Raw genomic sequence first — 15000 nt, forward strand, 5'->3', positions numbered from 1 at the left:
TGTGGAGTATTATCTGACTGTGGCTGTAAAATTTGGCTGCAGTGCAAAGGACTGAACTCAGCAGATGGATGAATGCTGGCTCTTGGCAACTTCTCACCGCCTGTGTGTGTGTGTGTGTGTGTGACTGTATGTGTGTGTGTATGTGCGCGTGTGTGTGTGTGTGTGTACGAGTGTGTGTACGAGTGTGTGTGCATGTGTGTGTGTGTGTGTTTGCCTGCGCGCGTGCGTGCGTGCGTGTGTGTGTGTGTGTGTGCATGCGTACGTGCGTGCGCTTGCGTGTGTGTGAGCAGCTGATCATGCCTCATTTTACGAGTGTGTAGCGGAGACAATCTCTTACTCTTCAGGGCAACTCCACTTCCTCATCTTCAACCTCCAAAATCCACTTTGCAGTGCACACACACACACACACACACACACACACACACACACACAGAACAGTCGCGCAATCGATAGAGCAACACCGCGAAAGTTCACAGCTTAGTACAAGGACAGTTTGCCTGCCAAGTTGAGAAAACCATCCTCAATGCATCAGTATAGATTGAGTGTGATTATCCTTATGCTCAATATGGTTTTATTGGATTTTGCTGACACCTATAGGAGAAAAGATTGTTTTAGTTGATTATGGTTTGTGAAATATTACGATTAAAATCTGTTTTTTCATGGAGATTGTTTTTGCATCACAGTGTCCCACAATCTCCTGACATAGAGCCTGACGATTAACCTAATGCACGACAAAATAATAGTTTAAAAACCAATATAGGGGCGCTCCGGTGGTGTAGTGGATAGAACGCGTACCATATCGGCTCTGGCCTTCGTTGCAGTGGTCGCGGGTTCAAATCCGACCCGTGGATCTTTACTGCAGGTCATCCCCCCACTCTCTCTGTCTCCCCATTTCAACTCTGTACTATCTAATAAAGCTTGAAAATGCCAAAAAATAATCTTAAAAAAAATATATATATAAAAGAAAGACAGTCCATCTCTCAATATGAGCAGTTGTATTCATAGCTAGATGGTGGTATCTCATGTATTCTGTTAGTAAGGTGCGATGTTATACCAATGCATTGTTGTTATGCTGTTGTTATTTTTTGAACTAACGTTGCAACCAAAACGAGGCATTTGTCATACGTAGTGGTGTCATTAATTAAACCAAGCAACAACAATCACTTTTTAATTGAAAATCTATTATTTTAGGAATTAAGTCGTACAATCATTATTTCTGTTTTTCGACAAACTAATGTGTACAAATGCATCCGTGACCACCACCCAGATCCTTTGCGGAATTTTTTATTTTTAAAATTCTTCTACTTTGACAAACTATTTTTCCTTAATGAAGAAAAACGAACCAAAACATCCACTGCAACGTTTTATTTAGTGTTTCACAGACGATTCATGTCGGCGTCTTCTGTATTGTTTTGATGTTGTGGAAACTTATTTCAGTTCAATGAAGAACGATCTCAATAACCATGCATTCGTCCATCATCACTTACATCGCTGTGTGTGTGTGTGTGTGTGTGTGTGTGTGTGTGTGCGTGCGTGCTTGTGTGTGTGTGTGTGTGTGTGTGTGCGCGTGCGTGCGTGCGTGTGTGTGTGTGTCTGGGATTCTGTGTCATTTCACTACAAGGCTCCTTCTGATTCTAACCCACAGCGGGTCTCAGCAGTGCTTGACATTTCCAGCCTTTCACATTAAAAGCCCCCCTGTGCCCGCGGCTCGCAATTACACTTCAAACTGAACTTCTGTGTAGAGTGTGTGACAAAGGAAGCTACTGAAGGTTACCTCTCCCTGTACTTTCGGCTACAGTATGAAACTGTAAGGTCACGTAACACTGGGTGATCCATTTTCTTTCTTAAAGTCACTATATAGGTGCACAGGCGTCATTCTATTCTGCGTGATTTCTTTCACCATATTCTCCCACAAAGGTCAGTCTCTCTGCTTGAATGTGAATGTCCTGTATGCAGGCACTTTATATCTTGGAACTTTATTTTGAGCACTTTATGACTCCCCAGGTTTGTGTACATGCTGTGATATGTTGTGTTCATTGTTGTCTTGTACTGTTGTGTGTTTTTAGCCACTGCCTCCTTCGCTGTGAACTAAATTGCCCTCTTGGGACATTAATAAAAAATCCTTGAACCTTGAACCTGTTCCTTTGTGGAAGTCGGTGGGATGTAGGGGAAATAAAATATAATGGATTAAAAAAAATAATAATAAGGTTTTTTATGATTTGCACAATTCAAAATGAACAGAATGACAAAGATAACAAACCAATACAGTGCAGGGAGGGACAGAGGAAAATAACCCAGTGGGCTTATTTGAAGCCTCCACCTAGATTATTTCCATAACATAATAGAGAACCAAGAGACAATCATAGAAAATAATGAGACAACACATAATTGATTCCAAACTCATACAAAAAAAATAAAATACAAAGGCTAGTGTAGTGATAAAAAGCAGAATGATACGTTTGTTAAAGCAAAAGGTTTATTTCAAAATAGCAAGGATTCCTCCGGAGGGGTCACTGATGGCCATAAACACGAGCGTATCTTGCTAAGAGTGACCCGTTTCCTTATTGCATATTCAAACCTTATACAAAGTCCGCTGTAGATTTAGTCAACTAAAATCTGCTTATATTTAGTTGACTAAGACTAGACTAAGACTAAAATATTTCAGATGACTAGAATAGGACTAAGACTAAATGGTGTGATATTCAAAAGACTAAGACTAAGACTAAATCTGAATTTGCTGCCAAAATTAACACTGCTCCGGAGGGGTCACTGATGGCCATATACACGAGGGTATCTTGCTAAGAGTGACCCGTTTCCTTAAAATCATCAGATATTTAAGGAACTTTTGCTCCCCGGGGGAGGAGACGTCTAAATTACATTACAGTGGGATTGGAGGAGAGGCTGGCTGAGAGACAGACAGTTCTAATATACATACATTGTTATTGATTTCAAAACCGTAATTCTATTAAAAAAAAAAAAAACTTTGCTCAGTGAATAAACCTTCCCTCTGGCTTGTCATTATTTTCTCTGGCAAATGAAGCGGTTGGCAGTCTCTCTTGATGTCCGCCGGCGATGGCGTCGTTAGGAGCAACAAGGTGGCGTGAAGGTCGAGTAAACACAATCAGTCGCCCGTCCCGTCTCGCTCGAGGGAAGAGAAGTCACACATTATGAGTTGGCGGCTATAACTTTAAATGGCATGCAGCTGTCATATTTCATTTTCCTTTATTTATTCTCGAAAGATCAATTGAGGGGTTACCCTCTTTTACAATGACGTCGAGACAAATTACAGATACACGATATACAATTAGAATACACAACAAGCTTACAAAGAGACAACAACAATTAAAACATTCAGATCAATTGAATAAAGCAGAACAATAGCCTAATTTAAAAAAATCATAACAACACTCTAGGGTGGATGTGTCTGTTCTAGCAGGTTACAGCGTTTGGTGCTTTTGGTTGGTGCCCCAGGGTGAGCTTTGTTGTTTGTGGGACATTTCTTTTGTTTCTGAATACAAAAGCAAAACTGTTTTTGTTTGTTTGACATATAGATAAGATATAAGAGCTTGTGAGATTGTCAGAGGTTTTTTTTTTCCCATCTGATTGTCAATAGAATAATCTGAAGTTCGCTAAAATTATGAAAGTCAAGCGAATAAAACCAGCGAAACAGTTTTCCGTCCAATGGGTTTAAAGCAAATAAAACAACGTCACATGCTATTTAGGGATACAATAAATATAATATGGATTGCGCCCTCTACCCCCAAAATGATTCATATTCCACAAGTTGTGATTGTGCTAATGTGGCAGCTAAATGCTACTTGGACAAAAGTGGTTTCATTTATTAGGTCTGTGGACACGATGATAATTGGTATCTTGAAAAAAATAAAGTGTTTTCTGCAGCTCATTGGCATCAGAACACATGTCACGTCAGTACTTTTAGTTTTAAGACTTCTTGTGATATAAGTTTGTGACGCCTTCGTGAAGTTTGAATAGCGGTGCTCCCAGTTTGATGATGAACAAGGACAAGAAGGTCTCTGGGTTTACAGGGTTCCACTACAAATCTAAATTTATCGTATAGTTTCAGATTTGTATGTAGTGGAGTCGGTAATGATGGACTTATTATCTCATAATGGCTGAACTATTCATAGTAAAACTTTGACCTTGATACATTACTGCATTTTTTTTTATTATAACTATTTTTTGTACTATGCCACTCCTCTTAAAGAAGGTTAACATATTTAGTCGTTTTTGTAGTATAATTGAATTATTACACATTTTTGCAAAAGGTTAATATGGAGGGGTGAAACCTGTAGTTACATGAATTGACTGTAAATAGATACATAAACAAATAGAAAACATACAATTTATGTAGCAACAGTTGTGGTTTTAGTAGATTGATAAAAATTTGCAATATTATTTGCAGCAGTACTCCCTTCTCAACATTTTTCTACGGTACTAATTTCTTCCCTATTATTGTTTACATAAGCTCATTTATACAGCCAGCAGCATATGGAATAATAACTTCTACTGCTCCTAATCGAAATTTCGTACTAAAGCAGATTTATTACTCGATTAATATGTCGCTATTTATCCGATTTTTTGTCTAACCTACAATTACATTTATAGGCTCGTTTGATTAATAACCCGGTAGACAAACGATTAGACACTGACCCCTAAACTTTTAATTAGCTTTGGTAATGAATCTTTATGGAGGACTATTAACATTTGGGTTCGTTATGGGTGTGAGAGTACGTTAGCTCGCTCTGGGGTCGGGGGATAAGATACAGTATTGAAGGTATAAGAGGGATTTTATGTCCCTGTTTGATTAATGCGCCGATGGATGTAATTATCTACCTAGCGGACTTGCCAGGAGGTCCAGCCGTGTGTGTGTGTGTGTGTGTGTGTGTGTGTGTGTGTGTGTGTGTGTGTGTGTGTGTGTGTGTGTGTGTGTGTGTGTGTGCGTGTGTGTGTGAGCAGCTGATCAGTAGTCAGGTGTTTGTGGATGTGCGTCATCCATGGCATCAGTGCTGCTGATTGCTACGAAATGTTAAAATGTGTATGGCAGTCGGGAGTCTCGGGAAGCATGTAAAAATGTCGAGGCTGTCATGGTCTGTCTTTGTCCTGTCTTGTTTCGGTGGTTTCCTGTTTTATTTTGGTATGTCTGTCTTGTTCCTCCCCATGTCCTGTCAAGTTTCCCTCCTGTGTGATTGCTGCTCCCTCCCCTAATGTGTTACACCTGTGTCTCGTTGTGTCTAGTATATATACTCCTTGTGTTCCTTTGTTCCTTGTCTGTACATTATGGTTTGTCCTGTTGCGTGTTGGTGAGTCTCGTCTTCTGTGTTACCCATGTTACCCATGTTACCCATGTTACCCATGTTACCCATGTTACCCATGTTACCCATGTTACCTGTCTTTTGCCTTTTTGCCCTTTGCCTTTTGGCCGTCCTGTGTTTTTGTATTTTTGTGGAGCAATAAATTACCTTTTTCTTTTTAACGTCTGCGTTTGGGTCCTACTTGCCTGCCTGCCTACCAAACCTTAACAGAGGCGTTGCTTCAATCAGTGTAATCACCAACTCATCTCTCAAAAAACATCTATTTCTGTCGTTTTTTTAACTGCTACATCTGAACCGTGGGAAATCTGCTTTTATGCCCCAGAAAGTTATTTTCAAAAGTAATACTAATTATAATACACTTATTCCATGTCCACTGTTGGATATTGGAAAGTGCTGTGAGTTTGTCCTTTGCCAGTTCATTCAGCTTGGCCTGTACCTTAATGCTGCTTTGGAATATATGAAATAAAAGATGCATACTTGTTCATGTTCATATGTTTTGCTTATGAGATATTGACACCGGAAGTTTCCTTCCGTCAAGATCTTTCCAACTTTATCGACGGTGCAGTGGATTGTGGATCAAAATCGGCCAAAAGGCATGCTGGTTTCCACACTAAAAATCACGTTTTGGGACGTGCTAAATCTTTTGCCAAACTAAATAGCAGGGAAGTGTGGGAATTGGAAGGCAGCCCTTGTGCCAATCAGGACCCAGAGATCACTCTCTCCCCAAAATCTTAAAGTTATTTTTCTGTATTTCCCTACATACTAAATCGGTCAAAAAAGTTTTCTATCCGACCTACCCAAGGCGAAAGAGAGAGAGAGAGAGATACATTTGCTGTTCTGTTGTATCTCTATAAACCATCGCGGAAGGCAAATAACGAGTGTTTGTAATTGGATAGTCATCAGGCGTGTGTTACAGCAATAGCCTGATAATGAGTTTGTTTTTATGGAGTCAGTAAATATGAGCGGGTGTGTTCATGCCAACATTCAGAGTGATTCAGAGGGGATTCAGCTGGTTTTAACTGCTTTTGGATTTGGGTTTGGTATTTAAAGGTGCTGTAAGCGGAATGGTTCTTTTAGCTAACTTCCTGTCAGTTACTGCAGTTAGCAGTCCCCTCGCTCGTCCCTACGTCACCACATTAATGCATTGCGGTCTTCAAGCAGCAAGTTATCTAGCATCATCTCAGATCCATAAGTGTGATAAAACATGATAAAAACCATCAAAACAGACATTGGGAAGGATTTTTACCTGCTCCGCCATTGTAGGCGCATACACATTCACCCATCTGTTGCTCTGGCGTGCACCGGCAGTGAGACCATGGAGTGTATATAGTATATATGAGTGAGACGAGTGTCAGTTTGTAGCGTTCTCTCTTCTGATTGGATAAACATTTCGGGATACTACAATAAGTTTATTTGCCGATTACATGCAAAGCAGCTGACTGAGAGATCGGCTTTATGAAATGTGCACATTATGTAAGTGATCACTGTATGAATAAAGAGTGATTTAACACTTATATTAACATAAATAAACCGCTTACCTCACCTTTAATTCACTCACTGTTGTGTGTTTTTTTTTAATCACATTCAATCAGTTCCTGCCACTAATGCCTTTTTAGATCTGTTTGGCTTGATTGTGTTGTTGGTTATCAGCCTTACTGTGTTGGGTGATAGAGTTTTACTTGTCTTCCTTTAATTAAACTAGAAGTTACAAGTTTCTCGGAACTTTTGAAACAAGTTTTTCTTTTTTTTTCTTCTAAGCACAAGAACATCCAAACTTCAAATGTACTGGTTGAGGGGTGAGACTGTGTGTGCCTGTGTGTTCCTTCTTTTAGTCTGAATTAGGTAAAGGCCTAAATTGAACAACACAATCAATCATTCTTCAAGCTATAAATTCGGCACACTCAATTTAATCAACGCGTCCACACTCTGATTAAAGTGAACGCATTGAATGACATCTGTAGGAGGTGCCGGGGGGGGGTGTATGGTCAAGAATTGCTACAACAACATGAACACAAATTGTGCATTTGAGCTTTGGCCACAGTTACATCGTTAATCATTTTCAGTTGCTCTGTTCAATACAAAATAAAGCACGAGTTTGGTTAGTACGCTGTCCTTCTGATGGCAATATTTGTACATTTTATTGTATACATATTGTTGTATAATGTTCATACTTATTCACTAGTACTTCTTATTCCTATATCAGTAGTGTTAGATTTAAATTCTAGACTATCCCGTATTCCATTAAGCACATATTCTTAATGTGAGGGCAGATTTATTTGTAACTCTCTAATTGATCTGTTGTTCATATGTATATCACATCAGTTTAACACATGTGCATTTCCTCTAAGAATGTGCTGACAAAACAGTTGCTTAAACTATTTTAAGGTTTATTATTGTGGCTGACCACAATAAACCCCTGAGACCTGTTTACTCTATTAACCATCTGTTAGTTGACACCCCCGTTGTTGAAGGGGGCCTTTAAGTACTCTGTCTGACCAAAAGATAGTGTCAGTCCCGTCGGGGGCTGACCATGCAGGTTGGAAACTTTACTCTGTAACTCTGTTGTTTTATCTACTTTTATTAAATTGTTTATATTGAGAAGTTTCAGTTCATTTATTCCCACAAGGTTTAACTGATTAAAAACTTCCACGACACTTAACACTTATTTCTTTATTACATATGTTTCAATTCTAAATTGGAGCAACTGTAACAAACCAAATGTTCCCGTTGCGGATCTATATTTCTGATTCTGATTATTGTTGTTTCGTGTTATGTGTGTTTGTATGATGTGTCATACTTGCTTTTTCATTTTTTAATTTTTTGTTCGAAATAAAGAGGAAATGAAACAAAATGTATATACAGTATTTATAAAATCTCCCCCCTCCTCTCCCCCCTCCTCTGCCCCCTCCTCTCCCCCATCCTCTCCCCCTCCTCTGCCCCCTCCTCTCCCCCCTCCTCTCCCCTTCTCTCCCCCCTCCTCTCCCCCCTCCTCTGCCCCCTCCTCTCCTCTGCCCCCTCCTCTGCCCCCTCCCCCCTCCTCTCCCTCTCCTCTGCCCCCTCCCCCCTCCTCTCCCCCTCCTCTGCCCCCTCCTCCCCCCCCTCCTCTCCCCCCTCCTCTCCCCCCTCCTCTGCTCCCTCCTCTGCCCCCTCCTCCCCCCTCCTCTGCCCCCTCCTCTCCCCCCTCCTCTGCCCCCTCCTCTGCCTCCTCTCCCCCCTCCTCTCCCCCCTCCTCTCCCCCTCCTCTGCCCCCTCCTCTCCCCCCTCCTCTCCCCCTCCTCTGCCCTCCTCTCCCCCCTCCTCTCCCCCCTCCTCTCCTCTGCCCCCTGCTCTGCCCCCTCCTCTGCCTCCTCTCCCCCCTCCTCTCCCCCTCCTCTGCCCCCCTCCTCTCCTCCTCTCTCCCTCCCCCCCCCTCCTCTCCCCCTCCCCCCTCCTCTGCCCCCTCCTCTGCCCCCTCCTCTCCCCTCCTCCCCCCTCCTCTGCCCCCTCCTCTCCCCTCCTCTGCCCCCTCCTCTCCCCCCTCCCTTCCCCCCTCCTCTGCCCCCTCCTCTGCCCCTACAGTTTGACATGCAGCAGCTCTCCCTGGAGGAGCTGAAACACATCCTGTTCTACGCCTTCAGAGACCATCTGACCATGAAGGACATCGAGAACATCATCATCAACGAGGAGGAAAGCCTCAAGGAGAACGCTGGCAACCATCACCTGGAGTATGAGGGAGGTGAGCAGTCCCCGTGCTAATGCCACATACAGGCACTTAGGCAAGTGTGTGTGTGTGTGTGTGTGTGTGTGTGTGTGTGTGTGTGTGTGTGTGTGTGTGTGTGTGTGTGTGTGTGTGTGTGTGTGTGTGTGTGTGTGTGTGTGTGTGTGTGTGTGTGTGTGTGTGTGTGTGTGTGTGTGTGTGTGTGTGTGTGTGTGTGTGTGTGTGTGTGTGTGTGTGTGTGTGTGTGTGTGTGTGTGTGAGTGAGTGAGTGAGTGAGTGAGTGAGTGAGTGAGTGAGTGAGTGAGTGAGTGAGTGAGTGAGTGAGTGAGTGAGTGAGTGAGTGAGTGAGTGAGTGAGTGAGTGAGTGAGTGAGTGAGTGAGTGAGTGAGTGTGTGTGTGTGTGCGTGTATTCCAATGAGTTTATAGTGTGTGCGCAATTGTGTTTGAAAATGTGTGTATGCCTCTTTTAATTGGCAACACATATATCACTATGTTTATTAGTAATTGAGAATAATGAATGTGTGTGTGTGTGTGTGTGTGTGTGTGTGTGTGTGTGTGTGTGTGTGTGTGTGTGTGTGTGTGTGGTGAGAGAGAAAGTAATTCATGCTGTCAGGAAGAGTTGAGCTTGTCTCATCCAGACACAGCCAACAGCTTCACAACACCCACCTGCTGTTTTATTGATTTTGGAGCGTTGTTGGGGACCACATTGAGCTGGTCACCATGAAATATACATGACCCCCCCCCCCCCTCTGCAAAACTAGCCATCCAAGATTAATAGAGAACGGCAGAGGGTATGACAGGACTTTTCCCTTGTGTGTGTGTGTGTGTGTGTGGGTGTAAGAAAAAAATATATTTTTAAAATCACCAAGCTTTTTCTTATGTGCCTTTTTTGATTGACATTTATTAAGTTAGCCTGTCAGTCTTTTGAGGCTTTGGGGCGCATTCAGACCTGCCCTGTTTGGTCCCATTGAATCTAACTCTGCTTCATTTCCACCTTTGCTGCAGTTAATTCTGGCAGATTCGAACACAGCAATCATACTTGTTAAAAAGGTGTGTGTGTGTGTGTGTGTGTGTGTGTGTGTGTGTGTGTGTGTGTGTGTGTGTGTGTGTGTGTGTGTGTGTGTGTGTGTGTGTGTGTGTGTGTGTGTGTGTGTGTGTGTGTGTGTGTGTGTGTGTGTGTGTGTGTGTGTGTGTGTGACTATCAGTTGGGGGACTTTGCATCTTGACAAATATAAATCATAAATCTTTAGAAGAAGACAAGACAACAACACATTTGAATTTAAATAAAGCATTCACAGTTAAATAGACCATGAAAAGTATAGACAGCATAGTATCAGTATGCATTGCAGGCAGTTACATTTTCCCAACATATGTGCAGCCAAAGCACTATGTTAACGAGCACATGTGTGTGTGTGTGTGTGTGTGTGTGTGTGTGTGTGTGTGTGTGTGTGTGTGTGTGTGTGTGTGTGTGTGTGTGTGTGTGTGTGTGTGTGTGTGTGTGTGTGTGTGTGTGTGTGTGTGTGTGTGTGTGTGTGTGTGTGTTGCTGCTGACCTGTTTGGTGTCCTGAGGTTAAGTCTATGCTTTTTTTTTTTTGAGAATTTATCTGTTTTTTTTGCCAACCTGCTGATCTGTTGTTTTTACTCTGTAAAGTTAAAGACCTACTTCACTGGTGGGAATATGAATGTGTATTGAACTCTGAGATCCTATGTAGTAGAAATGTGCAAACATTTAAGAAATCGGTTCATCCTAGCCTGAGAAAAGGCAAAAAGAGTGTTTTATGGTCTCACTGTCTAACCCTACATTTTACCATGCGTGACATCACACATGGTAAAATGTAGGGTTAGGATTAACAGGACAGCTGGGCCAAGGCAAGACTGAGGAAAGACTGAGGGAAGACAAACCTCATTCATAATATTATAATAGTGATTTTATAATGAAAGAACGCCGTATGGGAGAAGTATTCCTTGAATTTGAGAATTAAGCACACATTATTTTGCTGCCCGACTCCTACTTTTCTTTAAGCTGGTTCTATGTTACAGTCCTCACCCCTAGCAAAGACGGGGACGTAACAATTCAGAAGAGTCTGAAGCCTTTAGAGATGTTCACCTGCAAGGTTGGGTGTATTTCTTCTGTTAGGTAGACATGATGTTCAAAGGCCAAACAGCCCTTTAATGTCTCTCTTTACCAAACACTGCCTTGTCCGTACCTGGAGGGAATTTATTTACAGCATCGGTTTCAATGAAATAGATTTCTCCAGCACTTTATCAAGGTCTTAACGTGCGTGCGTGCGTGCGTGCGTGCGTGCGTGCGTGTGTGTGTGTGTGTGTGTGTGTTTGTGGTGGGATGACAACATGATTTTCCAGTTTGTGTTTATGATGAAAACCGACCACCGCCGCGCTATCATACACAGTCATAACATCTTTCAGCCACGAATTACACCTGCCACACAGACACACCAAAGATAAGCTCTGTCATAGAGAAATCGATACGTTGTGTCACGGTGCGATTCATACTCAATACAATTCATCATACTATACTGTCTGTGGTACTTATTGCTTCAGCGTATACTGATATATGAGGTAGCATATAAAGGGCTGTTGATTTCCCTCTGGCCTCCCCCAAAGCGCCTGAATCGATATGGTGTGGAGTTTGAAAAACAACAGAATAATAAAGAATTTAACCACAGATCCATAGAAGTTCACCATGCTCTGATTTATTGTTGAACAAATTGCAGCGATACTATGAAATGCAGAGAAACAAGTCTGAAAGCAGCTGTCGAGGGATGGTGAGCCTCGCTGCCGGTCAGACACACGTGTGTAGAATGGTATGCGCTCTATCCACTACGCCACCGGAGCACCCCCAGTATATTTTCTTGAGCACAAGTATAGAGGTATTTAATATTTCCCGTTTTCAAGTTTCTCTCCACTGGATAATTTGAAAGACAAGATGCCCAGTTAGTCACTTGAATAAAATACATAGAAAGTTCAAATGTTTTGTATAATTTCTTAAACCCTAGTTCCCAAACCTCTGACATCAATATTCCCCTGAAGGTCCAGAGGTTAAAACTTTTAGAAACACTGCTTTCTTGCAGTTTTGTGTTTTTGAATCAATCATCATCTTTTTCATAGGCGTTAATATCATGACTTTTTATGGCTGCTGTTGTGAGCACGCAAACTCTTCACTTGATCATTTAAAACTCAAGATTCCCAGTTGTTCATTTGGCTAAAATAATTAAAGTGAAATGTGCCTTCACCAGAGATCCAGGATTTTTTTGGTATAATTTCTTATACCCTAGTTCCCAAATTTCACCGCATAACCTGACATCAGTAGTTGCTCATGGAGTCAGCATTTTTTTCTAGATTCCTATTCCTCTAATGCTCCCGAGGTTGAAAAAAACTTTAGAACACATTCTCTTACATTTCAAGGGGAGACTATATTGATAAGACCCCATCAGTGAAGCCATGGGTTGTGCAAGGCAAGGCAAGGCAAGGCAAGTTTATTTATATAGCACAATTCAGACACAAGGCCACTCAAAGTGCTTTACAGGGGCAAGATTAGAATACATAAAACATATTATAAAACATTTAAAAGCGAATAAAAGAAGCAAATAAAATAAAAATTGCAGGTTAAAATGGAAACAAAAAAGTCTTCAGACTCGATTTAAAAGAACTGAGAGTTGCAGCAGACCTCAAGTTCTCTGGGAGTTTGTTCCAGATATAATGCAGAATAATGTCAGAAAAATAGATTTGATATAATCAACTAAACAATCAATGCATTCATACCATGTGATCTAAATGTTCCTTATTCAGATATATGCAATGCAGGACAGGGAATATAGAAAGCAGACATTCTTCATGTGGGAGAGAATCTCATGTGAGAAAAGAGTATTCCCAGCAGAAGGGAGAGTTCTGTACCGGTCAACACAAAGGACTACTTGTTCATTTGACTAACCCAAGGCAGATAGATACAATACATCCAAGGACGCAAGACGCAAGAAAGAAGACAACCAATCTTAAGAGACTTCTACTGTAATAACTGCATGAGATTTTGGAACCAGGCTCTCTCACTCTTTCTCTGAACTTTGATGTGATCACATCAACTTGCCTTGTAATTTGTACTCAAATAAAACTGAGGCCTGGATACTGAATTTTAAACCTTTTTCCATGGCATTTATTCCTTCATACATAAGGCTAATTATAGTTATTAATAACCCCCCAATTAAGTGAGACACTATCTTGACTATTCGTATGCTGAAGATCTGAGAAGAGGCCATGAAGCCAGACTGATATTGTTGATGGATTGGAGTCGATGTGGTTGAGAAGGAGCTGCATCGATCAAACTGACATGACAACAGCAGAGAGAGGACTGTTAAAAATTGACAGCTACACAATGATTGGCTCACACAGATCTTGGTAAATATGATACTGTTCCAAATTATTTTATCTATATTACATACTGCGGCTGCCCATAAAAAGTATGAAGTAAATGCCTCAATATTTTTGTCACCCCAGCCTTTGCATCAAGTTAGAGAATTGGATTGCGACAAGGAGAGTCATGGTTAAATCAATTCCCTAACCCTGAGTATGAGTTTTTTAGTTGCTATACTGCTCCATTTCCAATTCTGCAGTGCCTCTGGCAAGCAGGTGATCATTGTTTGACTGTTTCATTGGAGTTTCAGAGTGAAAAGTAGATTTGTTGCAGTGAAATTACATTGGTTAAATAAAATAAAAAATGCGTGTGTACAAATACCAACCAAGATAAAAGCTCAATTAAGATGATATAAACTAAACTTGGGTTATTTGGTCCTTTTATGAATTTCCATGGTATTATTAATTTGTAATATCTGGAAGTATTGTTGTTTGATTGATTACTGATTTATTTATCAACTGCAAATAACCTTAGTAAGTGCGATGTGAGAACCTTGAATCATATTTCTTCAACGTGCCAACTGTAGTGGCCAAGGGCATAGGTTTTGCTTCAACATTGGGGGGGGGGGGGGGGACATTATAAGTGGGGGACTTTCCATGTGGGAGATAGCAACCCTAGCCCAACCCTAACCCCACAGAAAATGAATGGAATTCAATGTAAATCGCCCCAAAATGGACTGGCTTGCTGTGAAAAGCTCACCTCTCAAAATTGACTTATCTTCATCAGAGAATCAAATCCTTTGGTGGGTATATTTGCATGACTGATGTTAATAAGTGGAGTAAGTTTCATGAGCGTCAGACTTTTGTTGTGGGAGATAGCAACCCTAGCCAAACCCTAACCCTGCAGAAAATGAATGGAATTCAATGTAAATTGGCCCAAAATGGAATGGCTTGCTATCAAACGAGAATCAATTTTGAGAGGGGGGGCTTTTCAAAGCGAGCCAATCTTTGGCTGTCATTTTCTCTAGGATTAGGGTTGGGCAAGGGTTGCTATCTCCCACAACGAAAGTCTGACGCTAATGAAATTTACAACACTTATTGACATCAGTCATGCAAATATACCCACCAAAGGATTTGATTCTCGGATGAAGAGAAATCGAGTTTGAGAGGGGGTGCTTTTCCCAGCAAGCCAATCTATTCTTGGCTATTTACATTGCTTTCCATTCATTTTCTCTACGATTAGGGTTGGGCTAGGGTTGCTAGCTCCCACAACGAAAATCTGACGCTCATGAAACTTACTCCACTTATTAACATCAGTCATGCAAATATACACACCAAAGGATTTGATTCTCGGAAGAAGAGAACTCGATTATGATAGGGGGTGCTTTTCAAATCAAGCCAGTCTTGGGCTGTCATTTTCTCTAGATTTAGGGTTGGGCAAGGGTTGCTATCTCCCACAACAAAAGTCTGACGCTCATGAAACTTACTCCACTTATCAGTCATGCAAATATACCCACCAAAGGATTTGATTCTCGGATGATGAAAGAAGGGGTGCTTTTCACAGCAAGCCAGTCTATTCTTGTCCTAAATCTACGCTTATGG

General features: G+C 41.5%; 1 protein-coding gene across 1 annotated transcript in view; it reads left to right on the forward strand.

Annotated features, from left to right (window-relative positions):
• Positions 1-15000, forward strand: part of caln1 (calneuron 1) — a gene marked incomplete at both ends in the record, with an annotated part of 63434 nt that overhangs the window by 45588 nt on the left and 2846 nt on the right. The window contains one exon of the mRNA XM_080025256.1: positions 8892-9048. Coding sequence (XP_079881382.1) covers positions 8892-9048 — 157 coding nt within the window. The remainder of the gene's footprint in view (positions 1-8891; positions 9049-15000) is intronic.

Source organism: Ammodytes marinus (assembly GCF_949987685.1).
Source record: "Ammodytes marinus genome assembly, chromosome: 3".
Classification (NCBI taxonomy): Eukaryota; Metazoa; Chordata; class Actinopteri; order Uranoscopiformes; family Ammodytidae; genus Ammodytes; species Ammodytes marinus.